The sequence below is a fragment of the Sinohyriopsis cumingii genome, chromosome 12, assembly GCF_028554795.1.
Source record: "Sinohyriopsis cumingii isolate HCF-2022 chromosome 12, ASM2855479v2, whole genome shotgun sequence".
NCBI classification, from domain to species: domain Eukaryota; kingdom Metazoa; phylum Mollusca; class Bivalvia; order Unionida; family Unionidae; genus Sinohyriopsis; species Sinohyriopsis cumingii.
The window spans coordinates 18045994-18060795 of record NC_142972.1 but is presented as its reverse complement, the minus strand read 5'-3'; the positions used below and the strand labels follow the sequence as shown (position 1 = coordinate 18060795).

At 37.0% G+C, this 14802-nt stretch overlaps 1 protein-coding gene across 1 annotated transcript in view; it reads right to left on the bottom strand.

The window, feature by feature from the left end:
• Positions 1-13140, bottom strand: part of LOC149786043 (guanylate-binding protein 6-like) — a 131151-nt gene extending 118011 nt beyond the window's left edge. The window contains exon 1 of the mRNA XM_089976325.1: positions 13036-13140. Coding sequence (XP_089832451.1) covers positions 13036-13083 — 48 coding nt within the window. The 5' untranslated portion in view covers positions 13084-13140. The remainder of the gene's footprint in view (positions 1-13035) is intronic.
• Positions 13141-14802: the final 1662 nt, after the last annotated feature.

Sequence of the window (14802 nt, the reverse complement as noted above, 5' to 3'; positions counted from 1 at the left end):
CTGTTTTTTTTTACAATAACGATGATTGATATCTGGGGGCGACCGGTTTCGGCGCTGAAAAAGCCCACGGAAACGGCCGCCACCGATGACATAAAAAAACTAATTGAGGATGAAATCGCTGATACGTTGAACTTAACCAGTGTTGACCCAGGTGAAATAGTTGTATTTCAAGACCGCCAGGGTAAATTGAAATCCAGTAATGTGTCGCTGGATGACGTTTTAATACGACGGCGTGATGCCGCCGAGGACACTATCGCGTTGTATACCAGAGACGGACGACTCAAACCGGGTGAACATGTATTTGCGATAGAGGATAGGATAATATCAATCCGAGACGGTCTTATAAGGTTGAATGAATTTGTGATCGAACTCGACACGCAGGTGAAAAAATCTACCGATAGTTTTTTTGGGATCCCGACGGTAACCGAACCGAATCTTGCAACAATAAAAAATACTATTTCGGAGTTTACGACGCTGTCGGGCCAATTTTACACGTTACGAAAAAATGTTAACAGGATCGATGACAACTTTGATAAATTCTTTGGTAAAAAAAATACCAAGCCGGATGAGATCACAATAACTATAAATGATATCACTGCGTATAGACAGGAAATAGAAACAATCAAAACTAATGTTGCAACGAACAAAGGGAGTGTAGACGTGCATGAACGGGAAATAGGAATAATCGGCGCTAATGTTGCAACGATCATAAATAATGTAGACTCGCATGGACGGAAAATAGAAACAATCAAAACTGATGTTACAACGATCATAAATAATATGAACACGCATACACAGGAAATAGGAACAATCAAAACTGATATTGAAGCGAACAAAAAAAATGTAGAGGCGTATTGGCGGGGAATAGGATTAATCAAAACTGATGTTGCAGCGAACAAAAAAGGTATAGACGTGCATACATATGAAATAGGAATAATCAAACTTGATGTTGCAGCGAACAAAAAAAGTATGACCGAGAATACACGGGAAATAGAAACAATCAAAACTAATGTTGCAGCGAACAAGAATAATATAGACGCGAATTTGCGGAGAATAGAAATAATCAGAACTGATGTTGAAGCGATTAAAGACGGACTACCGAGAGTAGCAGAGCAATTCGAAAAAATAAAAACCCCTCATGAGAACATCATCAACACAGTATACACAATTCGGCATGGATCATTCGATTGGACTCCTACACAGAATACAGTAAATATTACCGCAACTGTTAAGGGTATTTATCGATTGACACTGGTTTCAATGATGCAGTTTAATATATTATCGTCGAGTTCATCCGGGTTTAACAATACAATATCAACAATTATAGACAAGAACGCAACTGAACAGTTTACAATTTATGCCGTTGATAGAAATCTAGCCGGGGCAAACATCACATGGTATGTGGAATTTGTAGCGAATCTAAGTAATTAAAAACACTAGCTCTTTTAAAATAAAAATGACCACCAAGGTAATTGAATCAGAGGTATCACCGACGTCACATCAATATCGATTCGATACCGCAAAAGAATTTTCCGCGAACTTGAAAACGCTTTCCGAACAATACCGTGCAAAAATAAAAAAATACCGTCGTAAAATAACCGCCATCGACGCGGTCGTGTACTCGGTGTCGGGTATAGTAGCTGGCGCCGGTGTTATTTTGTCCACGGTGACCACGATAGCCCAGATCGCTGTTCCAATCGCTGTCTCCGCGATGACAACAATTGCTGGAGTCGCCAACGCAATCACTAGGAAGATATCATCGTGTTTTCAGAAAAAACTCAACGAGTATACAGTAAAACATCAAATAGTATCCGACGCGTACTCGAAATTATCCGGGTTGATCTCGTTATCGATTGATAATTTGTTCGTATCCGATGTTGAATTCTCCACGATGGTCCAGTTGTATAGCTCCGCGATGTCAAAAATCGAGGATTTTCAACTGGAAGCCGGAACCACTTCAATGGGCTCTGGTTATTAATATTAAACACAACGAATAATAATAATGTCGCTGAACCCCGAAGGGTTTCAGTTGCTTCAGCGGATCGCGGAGAATACCACTCCGGTACAAACAAATATGATATCGATAACGTCAACAAAACCCGAATTCAGTGTGAACTTCCCATCGCCGGTTCCAGTAAAGGAAATAGCGCTGGCAAAATTGCGAATATATCACAGTTGGCCTAATATCCGAGCGGACGCATTTAACGGACAACAACCTAATAACTCGCTGGTTTTTGCACGGACAAATAAACCCGATGGACTCCCAGACTGGGAGGAGGTTACAATACCAACTGGGTCATACCAAATAGAACAAATCAATAAAGAATTTCAGCGCAGGATAAAATCGATCACAGGAAAGGAATCAAAAATCGCTATTACGGTTCATGAACCGACGTTATCGTCGACGATTGAAATAAACACACCGGGGTATATGGTTGATATCTATAACAGTTCAATAAGAACCATACTAGGATGGCCTAAGAATCCACCTCATGGATTTGCCACAGACTTGCACACGAATGCGCAATCGTATCATGAGATTAATCCCTGGTATCAAAATAGTTTGTCCACTATAAAAAACGCGTTATTACCCAGTATATTTGTATTTCAAGACAGGAACAACATACAATGGTATTTTCAGTATGGGGAAACTCCTAAATCGCGCGACACATTCGCAATTAGTTTAAAGGATATCACTGATATGTTTGCCGAGATTAATCATTATTACCAATTACAACTAGAACAGCTACGGGAAACAAAAAAACGAAAACACGTTGAGGTGTTAAATCAACTTATATCAGACATGGAATATATTAGTGAACGAATCGTTAAAGAAATATACGCTAACAGCAATGATAATAAACAACAATTCCTAACCGAGTATAATATCGCAGAAGCCGATTTACCCGATTTCAGGTTTCCAGGATACAACGCGCCAGAACTAAGAAAGTCTCTTAATGATTTTCTCAGTTCATCAACTTATATCCTCAGACACGATAACGGAGATGATGGTAGGCATATTGCTCCATACAACGTAAATATCGCATCGGTGATAGCAATCAATCTAGTGTGTGATGTTATCGAAGGGAGTTACCAGGTGGATACCAATCAATCAAATCAAGCTCAACAGGGGTATATCCTTTATTCATTTTCACCAACAGCCCCTCCGGGATTTTTAATCGTTGAGAGTCCAATTAATCCGGTCTATATGCGATGCCATGATCGGTTTTTAACGAGAATTAATTTTAGAATTACCGATCAGTCAAATAACCTAATTGATCTACAAGAGGAGGAGTTAGTGATCACTCTGTTTGTAAGATCATAGCAGCAGAGGGGGCGATGACATCGACGCGGTCGTCGATGTGTTTACCGGACGCTGACGACGCTGGGGATCGGCGCGCAGAAGGTGTTAATTAAACCAAATGACGATTGGACGATCCCCCGACGACGACGTCGTTTTTTTTTTACCAGGCGCTGACGACACTAGATCGTTGAGTTGCAGAAAGTATTAATTAAGCCAAATGACGATTGGACAAAATGTCGGATTCGCCCCCTCTGCTGCTATAACATCATTGACAGATTTTCTTAATCTATCTGGATTATAATCAGGGAACTTAAACGTTACAATGTCAGCTTCGGGTATTTTGTATTTGGTTGCGAAAAACCTTCTATAATCGCCCGATGATTCAAAAACTAGGTTTATGATTCTATTATGAAAATATTCAATAGTATCAACTATATGATTTAAAATTTCTACTCGTTTAATGATTTCTTCTCGCGTAGATGTCAAATCAGACAAATATTCATAAAAAAGAACACGTAAATTAACCAGTTGTTCTTCGTGATCTGAATTTATGATACTAATGACATTATTGATATTTATATCGTAAAATGGTTTATACAGGTTAATACCGTCATCAGCGTTGTGTAAAAGCCAATAGTACTCACCAGTTTTATCGACACGAAATTGATCCCGTTTATCCCATACCCGTTTTTCTATGTTCCACCAGAAACTTGTATAATTCATTTTAATATCATGATGAAAACTTTTCGATGATGTAAAATCATCCCGAGTTGGTTCTGGTGGTATAGGTGTTATCTGTGGTGATATTTCAGGCCAACCTAGCACGGATCTTATCGTGGATTGATAAATATCAACGATGTAATCAGGAGAATGTATTTCAATCGTCGAGGATAGCGTCGGTTCATGAACGTTAATTGATATTTTCGCTTCTTTTCCGGTTATTGATTTTATTCTACGCTGAAATTCCTCATTGATTTGTTCGATCTCATAACTACCAGTGGGTATTCCAACAACAATCCAGTCAGGAGTACCATCTGGTTTGTTTTTGTCAGCAAATATAAGTAAATTATTTGCTGGTGTACCATTAAATGATTTTGATCTGATATTTGGCCAGCTGTAATATACCCGTAATTGAGCTAGTGCTATTTCCTTAACTGGAATTGCAGTAGGAAAGTTAATACTAAATTCAGGATTAGTTGAACTTACCGAGATCATCGTTATCTTTGATGGAGTTGTGTTTGTCACGATCTGCTGGAGTAATTCTCTCATTATTAGTACTTGTATCTTTAATACCGATACCTTCGTCATATATTTTAGTCATCATTGAAAACTCGAAATCAGATATAATTCTATCACTGAGACTCGCTGATAACAACGAGGACAATTTCGAGTATGCTACCGTCGTTGTGTGTAATTTTATTATATAATCGGATAATTTTTCATTCATGCAGGTGCATATATTTTTTGTGATGATATTAAGCACACCTGCAATAGTTGTTGCTGCTGAAATACAAATAGTTACGGCTACTGGTGCCATCATTGTCACCGCTGATAATATAACACCTGTTCCAGCAACAACAGCGGATACTGAATAAACAATCACATCAACGATAACTAATCTTTACTTTTACTGTATACTGTTCGACTCGATCTCTTAATGCTGCCTGCCATGCACGCGCTTGATTGTACCTGTATTGAGATTGATCACTGATTGAGGTACTCATTATATTTTTATGCAGTAACCAATTGAGGTGTTTCAGCTACAAATTCCAAACACCACCAGCAAGATGTTGCGGTTAATTTCTTATCAGCTGCTTCCAGAATAAAAATTTCTTCGGTTCCGCTATTTAATATGACAGATACAACCCCGGAAAACTTATCAGTTGAATGACGCCATGGATACGTTGTAAATATTTCAAATTTTGCAGCACTAAACGCCAGACAACCTGTACACGCCAGTGACTGTTGCGGTACATTTAATAGTTTTATTTTGCTGCGACCAGGTTGCGAATCCCGATGATACAGTGTATACGATGTTTGTGATATGTCCGGGAGCTATTCCGGCTGCGATTTTAATCAAATTGGTTTTATTAACGATCTCAGGAATCCCCGCTACGATGTCTTGCTGTGTTCGTTTGATCGTGTCGATGTTCGTCTTGATATCGACGAGATTTATGTCAACGGAGTGCGGAGTGCCGAAGAATTTATCTATGGATTCATCGGTGTTTTGAAAATTTCTTCGAAATCTTCCAAAAGCGCCCACGTGAACGTCATACTCGGCCCGCAACGTGGATAATTTACCATCTACGGTGTTGTAGTTGACGTCGAGGTATTTTTTTGTTGCTGCGTCTTCGTCGGATGTTGGATCTCTTAACACTACTATCTTGTTTCCGTTCATGCTAAGTTCACCTGTCATTGTGTCACCGGTATTTTTCACGCGATTAGCAACACTTTTTGCAATTTCATCTCTGATGGTTGTAAGCTATATACTTGAATCCCTGATTCTACCACCGTCAGTAAACACGGGGATATTATCCGTAACTGCACCGAGTACTCGTCGAACTATATCATTGCATCTGATGTTGCTCGTTTTTAGTTTTCCGTATCGATCCTGAAAAATAACAACCTCATCTGGATCAACTCCAGCCAGGTTCATAATATCAGCAAGTTCATCTTTAGTCGCGTACTTTGACAGATCAACGTCGTCGGGTTTTTTCTCAACGCGTGAAGATCTTCTTCCGTAAATATCAACCATTATATAAGATCTAAGATCTAAAGATCTGTTTAAAACGCTTTACGCGTGACGAAGCGGTTGCTTGTATAATCATGCACGACTTTATGTGGCGGTTTGGATGATTTTGATACAGCGTTAAGTACATTAATTACTTCACGGCCGCATATTGGCGGATCTGTCATTGTTTGTGTGGGAAGCGTTGAATACCAAACTTGCGTGTGAAGTGGTGCAACATACTTGATAAATTCAACAGGTGGAGCTAACCCGTATGAATCAAAATAAACGATTAAACGTGGATCAACCGCGTATGATACCCAATGAGTACCAGGTCCTGAATTCAAGTCGAGATTAATAATACCTGTTTCGAGTTTGTTCGGTTGTTTTGGTAATTGATCTCGCATAAAAACACCTCTAAAGGCTTTTATTTTTAATCGTTTAGCAGCATCAAGTAAGTCAAAATTTGATGCTGGAGCATCTAACGTGGAAGCCTCAGACCCTTTCCCCAACGAGATCCCGGTAATCTTAGGCCGCGTCCCTTTTTTGTATCCCTTTCCGACTGCTTTCTTTATAGCCATTCCAGCAGCTGTTCCAACAGCACCTAACACGGCTGCTTTTGCTACCGGTTGGAGCATCAGCAGCTATTAATGCCGGAATAGCCGCAAGAAGCGGAAATATACCACCTACTTTAACCATATCCTTGATGGCGCTCGGAGAAAGATGTAATTGAACTCCGGTTTTTGATTCTAGGGCCTTATTGAAATGTTTAATCTGATTATTTGTCAACGATAATTTGTTTGGACCACCACCAATCTGATCTCGTTTTAGTGATATTTTAGTTCCGCATTTGTTGGCGGTTTTTGATTGAAGCTTTTTGACCTGACGGGAGTCAGAGTAACATTAATATGACCATACGACATTTTCATATAAATATATTTTTCTAAATAACATGATCAAAGATTTTCCACTGGTGCATCAACGACTCTCATTCGACCACTACCACCTTCAAGTAACATGGCTTTATCGCCGAGTATGACCGCGATTGCTCTGTAGGTGCCGCGAATAAGAGGTGGACCAGCTATATCAGGAGGAGGGTTAGTAACACGAGCTCGAAAGTGTATATCAACGACAGATTGTTTGGACAAATCAAGATGTTCCAGTGAAAAATAATAAATCGGATATAGATTTGTAAAATCTAGTTGTGATATTTGCAAACCAGTATCTATATTTTGATCACGTCCCATGAATGACATTAAACGATGATATACACGCGCTACGTGATTTTGATCAAAATTTAACAATATATCTTCCGTTGGTTCTTGATGTCCATTTATCCGCAAGGAAACTTCATTAACTCCAAGGTTGGCAAATATCATATGTGAACGTTCTTGATTATTTGTCCGAGCATTATCTTGCAGCGCAATAAAAATATGCCGTGGTGCAGAAACACCTTGTTGTGATGCTATATGCCATGTAAATAAACCATTAACAGAACTTTGTGGAGCATCTGTGGTTACTGTTAACCATGATAGCAATGATTTACCGCCTTGATCCATAAAAGAGATTAATTTTTGTTCTTCAGTAATAGATGGAGTCATTACTGGCATCCACAATGAAAGCTTTGATATATTTACTTCACCATCAGCAACACCATCACCTCGCCAGATTGCATCATTATTATCACCCTTTCTTACGAGCACAACTGTGTGTTTAGCTCCAAAGATGACCTTTCTAACATTTCTGCAAAATCCAAAGATGTGAGATAATGAAATCCAAAGATGTGAGATAATGGAATTGCACATGAGAAATTTCTATCATTTCCTGACAGCGCTGCTCGGCGTGTTGCAAACCCTAAGTTGTAAGTCGTATTGACACTTTTTATAACATCAAAAGCAGCAGCTGGTCTGGCTGTATGTTCAAAATCATCTGGTTGTGGATCAACTGCAGTACCCTGTGCTGTCCGTAATTTAGTATACTGAACATGATCAGCGTGGTTAGTAATATCCTTGGCAAACATCATTGTTGGACCGGCTGATCTTGTGTAATCATCAGAATATCTCGCTAGACCAATTATTGTTGTAGCAACATCAACATCCTTCTGAACTGATTCAATATTTTTTCCATCAATCATGTATGTGGCGCTATCAAACAACGCCATAATCCCGTTGTTGACAAAACCAACACGCAAATTGGCACCATATGGCGTATTAACTACAACATTCGTTACAAGTCTACCTTCTACTTCAATAAATGCCTCAGCGGTAAGAAATATCTACTTGTATCATGAACCTGTAATTCGATTCTTCCCCGCTGATTTGGTTGTCTTGCGTCATAGGAATAAAATTGATAATCACGTACCGATTCATACTTAAGGACAGGTGCCTCCATATCAAATGCTACGTCGGATTCGCGCTTGAACATTTTTATTATAATTACCATTTTTTCCAAATGGTGATCTAAATCATCGTCGACGAAGACCGCTTCCTGCTATTAAATTTGATGTTATATTTCTTTCTGCTTCTTCAGATAATTCCGCTAGTTTTTGATTTTCAGCCTGATTTATTATTTTACTTACGTCAGCGGGCATCACTTCAGTACTTGCCATTTTCACTGATGGCTGTCGTTTTCGTCGCATTAATCGTGCTAGTCTATCTTTGATCGCCGAGAACGCCTTACCAGCAACATTGACAATTGCTCCAGGAGCTTTATTACAAACAATATCAATAGCTTTCATCGATAATTGTTTTGCAACAGGTGCTACTTTTGGAACTATCCTTGTAAATAATCCCTGTACAACATCACCAAGTCCATCTCCGTAAGTAGCTCTGTAGACTGGTAATCGTGAGTTTACCGCTCTGACCTGCACGGGTTTACGATGATTATTATGTATGATCATATTATTTTATTTGCTATTTATCTAACAACTAGTCACTATAATCATCAACAAGTTCATCGATAAGTTCTCGGTAAACTCCGATATCCATGATACCACCTTGAAATAATCGCCGACAAATATCAGCTGCTTCATTAATTATTTCTGGTGAATTATTTCCGGCACGTTTTCCTCCTATGAGAACTTCTAACCGTGACACATCATTAATGATATTATCAGGAAAAACAAAATCATCTCCCAGACCACTGCCAGTAGCTCCTTCTCCTGATTTCTCAGGTGATGTCACTCCAAGCATCTCTTTAATTTTCGACATCAGCGGTGAATAAGATTGTTTTTGTTCTGTTCGTTGCAGAGGTGGAGGAAGTTGATACTGGGAGGATTTTTCTCGTTCTAGTTGTCTTTTCTCTTTATAAAGTGTGTTTACTTCTTCATAAAGATTTCTATATTCTAAATCATCATCTCTAGCTTGTCTTTTATTTGCATATATGCGATACATCCATTTAATAAGATTTTCATTATTTACTTTTTCATAAGGGGGGTTTAAAGCAACAGATTTGTTAGATATATAATCTAATATTTTTTTCGGGTAATTTTTCTCTTTCAGTATTTTTGATATCTTCGACAAACCCTTCCTTAAATTTTGCAATTAATTCTACGTTTTCTTTTACTGGTTTGGGTTTAGGTGTATGTTCTTTTTTCACGCCGGTGACTTCAGTACGAAGTTTTCCAATACTTTCAAGTATTTCCTCACCAACAGGTGGAGGTTGGGCCGCAGCTATACCAGTTGGAAGATCTCGTAAAATCTTCTTTGCTTGTTTAGTTCTTCTTGTTATTTTTTCGGTTTGTTCTGCTGTTTGTTTTGATACCGGAAGAAGATCTTCTTTGATAACAGCTGTAACTTTTTCAGTAGCTGCAGTGACGGGTTTAAACAGTTTTTTAGTGTCCTCTTCGTATTCAACTTGTGCTTCTTGCTGCGCTTGTAGATCTTTTCTGAATGAGTCTCTGACAGGAAGACATTTTTTAATTGCTTCTAATCGTTCTCGTGCTATTCTTGCAGTATGAGATTCTGGATGTACCATTATTTTTAATATAACAATTTTTTAATTAATAAATTTAATTAAACAGATATCATTAATATATGCACAATTGTACGTGGTTGATTCAAGGAACAACAAATAAATGCAACAAAAGGTGCCATGGAGAATATTGCAGGAGACATTATTATATTTTATCAAAAAATTCTCATGCTGGTTCACGACATTGTGTTGGATGTAACAACGGCGTTAGAGGATTATATCAGATTTGTAAAAATTGCGGTGGAGATAGATATAGAAGTTTAATGATATATTACAGAAAAAGAAAGAACATAAATCCAAGAGAAGAAAAAGCACCATCAGAATTGAATATTACTTGAAGAACGATAAACGTATTCAAGATTACTCTGATGAAGATTCAGCATGATTGTACTCTGATGTTATTCATAATAATATAGCAGCAGAGAGGGTGTGGACCGCATCCATTGTTTGTCTGGGTCAATCAATGACGCGGTAATGTTAATAACCTCTATGAAGGGTCACTATTTTTTTTGTCTAAAAAACGTACGTGACGCGTTAAGTGGTCTGATCGCCCTCTCTGCTGTTCGTGGTGGATGTTTTCAGTGACAGATAAAAATGACATGATCAAATATGCCAAAGTCTCGTAGGTCAAACATTATCTCACATCTCAACGTTTAACATCAAATAATCTTCACACATTAATTGGACAATGTTTGTGTATGCAAATTTCCATTCACAATACCATTAAGGTATTAGAACATAGTGAACTGCCTCGTGTTTTCTGACTTTGTTTCATGTTTTTACATTATCATTATTAGTATTACTATTGGAAAAGGAATGTAGTTCTTAATAGTGCCAAGTATTTTGGTTTGTTGAGTTAGGTATTACAACAGTGCAAAAATAGTATCTAAGTAGCCTAAGCGCGTTCGACTCTCAATGAGTCTTTTTCAAAGGCAAATACAAAACATAGACAAGATAAACATATAAAACAAAAAAACAAAAAACACAAAAAAAAAACCGTTGTGTTTGCAAAACTTTATCTGGCTGTTTCTACAGAAATTAAACCTTTAAATGCATTATGTTTCAACTAGTTTATTTCAACTTGTAGCAGATGCTGGAAAATATTTTTTATTGACCTAGAAATCAAAGAACCATAACGACATCTGTTGTTTTATGTAAATTTATGTAAGGACAAATTATATCCCGGATATTTCATTGTTATAGTAGTAATTATAGTCTATTAAGCAAATTTAGAGAATTATTTAAAAGAAAATGCGTCTACTGCAAAAGATATTTGTGCGTGGCTGTCTTTTTCTAGTCTTCTTGGTTCAAACCGCTTGGTTTCAATGTTTTAAGGCGGCGTATCCAGCAAGATTCTTTTTCTTTCCTGGTTTCGAAACTCCACTTTGGGTTGTGAGCAATTGCAAAAAAGGGTTATATCACTGAAAGTGTGTCCAGAGGAGGAGAAGTATTCTGCGACCGGGCTTCTGTACAACTTTTTTTTGTCATCCAATCACATCTATGAAAGTTAGTCCTTTTGTGTAGCTTTTCAGTGTCTCCCACATACTAAAGGCTATAGATCTTACATGTGATGAGAGAGAGAGAGAGAGAGAGATCATAACGCATCGAATTAATCACGGTCATTGTCAGAGGAAGAAACAACTTACATCCACAAAACAAACACAAATGTCTTGGTGAAAACATGGACCAATTTATGTTTGAATGATAGGGGGAGTCTACCAACAAGACTTAGTAGTGGAAGAAAGAATGAAGCGATAACTGAAAACGGACTCAAAATGGGTCAGCTTCATCTCTATCTTGTAAATCAGCCAAATTATAGAGCGCACACAAACAGAACCCTGTCTCTGTCTGTCTGTCTGTCTGTGTATATGTGTATATATATATATATATATATATATATATATATATATATATATATATATATATATAGAGAGAGAGAGAGAGAGAGAGAGAATTATAAATAAACACCAGACAAAACGGAAGGTGCTATCCCTGGATTTTATAGGAGAATGCTTGATAATGGGAGGCAGAATTAATATTTAATACAAATAATACTATCATACAGGTTAGAAAAAATTTAAATTCGTACTCTAAGGAGATTCGAATCGTTTACCCGGGGACTTAGGTTAGAATCCCCTTAGAGTACGAATTCAAATTTTCTCTAACCTTGTATGATAGTACTATTTGTATTATATATATATATATATATATATATATATATATATATATATATATATATATATATATATATATGCAGTAAACTGACATCGAACAGTGCAAAACTAGTATCTGACTAGCTTGAGCGCCTTCACTTCTTACTGAGTCTTTTTCAAAGGCAAAACATAGACAAGATGAATAAATAAAACACAAAAAACGATGTGTTTGCAAAACTTTATATGGCTGTTTTTACAGGAATTAAACCTTTAAATGTATTATGTTTCAACTAGTTTATTTGAACTTGTTGCGGATGCTGAAAAATATTTTTATTGACCTAGAAATCGATGAGCCATAACGACAGCTCTTGTTTTATGTATAGTTATGTAAGCGCACATTATATCCCTGATATTTCACGGTTATAGTAGTAACTATAGAGAATTATTTAAAATAAAATAAAAAAAGAGATAATTTTATTTGTGCATGACTGTCTTTTTCTAGTCTTCTTGGTTTAAGAGTCGCCATATGATTTGTATTCTATATGTATGTATGTATGTATGTATGTATGTATGTATGTACCTTGTTAATCTTTGTAATATAGAGGCCAGCAATAATGACAAATTAGAAAATAACACAGATGGAGAAAAAAAATATCAAAATTTATTTTAAACGTGAACGAATCTTTTCTTGATCACCCACCCCCACCCCAAAATTATACATCTTTAGGATTATCACGATATTAACTTCTGATATTGCAGCACCGGTTTCCAAACCATAGGCCTACAATTTATACTTACTGAATTGTGCCTCAGTTTTCATAAAGAGTATTAAATATCAAGACTTAAACGAAATGGAAAGTATTTGATGGGCTACTTACTAAACTTTGTGACCTGCCTTCTTCGTCCGCCTGAGGTTCAATATTCATCTATTATCTAGCTCGGCTTGTTGCAATGGCAATGTATTATATTTACATTTGTTATTCCTTATCACAAACTGTGAACTCCAGAACAGTTTATGACAGTTTGGCCTTTGACATATTAAGTTTCGTTCGAGATAAAATCATACCGCCTTCAGTTGCAATGATGATACAAGTTAATAGTGTTTTGGAGCAACCGGAAATAATGATAAGTACTTACTAAACTTTGTGACCTGCCTTCTTCGTCCGCCTGAGCTTGAATATTCATCGATTATCTAGCTCGGCTGGTTGCAATGGCAATGTATTATATTTACATTTGTCATTCCTTATCACAAAGAGTGAACAATTTATGACAGTTTGGCTTTGACATATTAAGTTTCGTTCGAGATAAAATCATACCGCCTTAAGCGGGAGCTATAGCTCCATTTCCTTTTCTTCTCCAGAAAATGGCGAAACTCGAACTGGACCTAGATTTTATACGGTACACGGTGATAATATAATTCCAATAGTAAACCTATATAAACATCGTAATATTGAAATTCAGTAACTTTCATTCTCTACATAAAACTTCATCCAGTGGAAGTTAAACCGGATATTGAGAAACATTTGTCGAGATAGTGCAGTTAAAAACGTATATATAATATTTTATGATATGAAATCACATCATAACTGGTTCAAAAAAAGGTAAATTTAAACCACGTAGCAGCGATAAAGCAAAATGAATCCAATTTAATCGGAACCATGACTTTGCCCGTGCTCAATTATCGGCGACGTTATCCTAAAAAGCTGTGTGGCGCGGCACCATTTTATATAATCAGTTTTTCCACTAAAAGATTAATTATGTGTCTATTATAAATCATCCTTATAAACACAGACTATTATAACCCAAAGTCAGTGTCCCTTAGGTTTCCAGGAAATTACCGATTTCTGTGTTTCAGAATATTTTCCAATACAAAGGGCCATGGCATGAAACTTCAAATAATTCATGAAATGTAACTCTAAGTATATTTTCATAACAATCTGCTAATGTATTCGTGTAAAAGAGCCGCTGAAAGAAGAGTATCTCATCTAAAATTAGTTTTTTCCATGCATCAATGAATTACGTCTTTTGCTAAGACATTACATTACCTTTTCTCTGCATATACATAGTTTTAGTGCAAGCATGCAAGAATATTGATTGCTAGGTTGGCATTTATTCTGAATAGCCTGAAAATGTCTTTGCTCAAATATCAGCATACCCAAATTTCCATCAAAGTAGCAACGTGAATGCATCCTGGAATTATTATATGTCACACATCAAACATTATTCCCTTTGATCTGCTTTTACGGTTTATTCATCCAGTGGTGTAGAGTACTTATACTTACTCCTACACCGGTTGAAAACAAGTCCCGCTAGTTTTTCGTATTCATATGGTATTATTATTAGTATGGTCTCAACAACAACAAAAATACAAAAACAACAGTGAGCAATAATCTTGGCTAAAATGAAAGTTGGGTAAAAATAATTTTAAATTTGTCAATATTTATCCGTTGATATTGCGCAGCAATTAGTTTTTCGTGTCGAAAATTATCGTTCATGGAGAGTGTGTACGTCCTGCCACAGAGTGAAGAATAGACACTGTCTACTCGTGTATCTCGCAGGCGCATGTGTAGAAATAGTGATTTTTTTTATACAGACGCCGATTAAGCCGATTAAGCCGGGATATCTAACGAGGGTGAGAGGAGGGT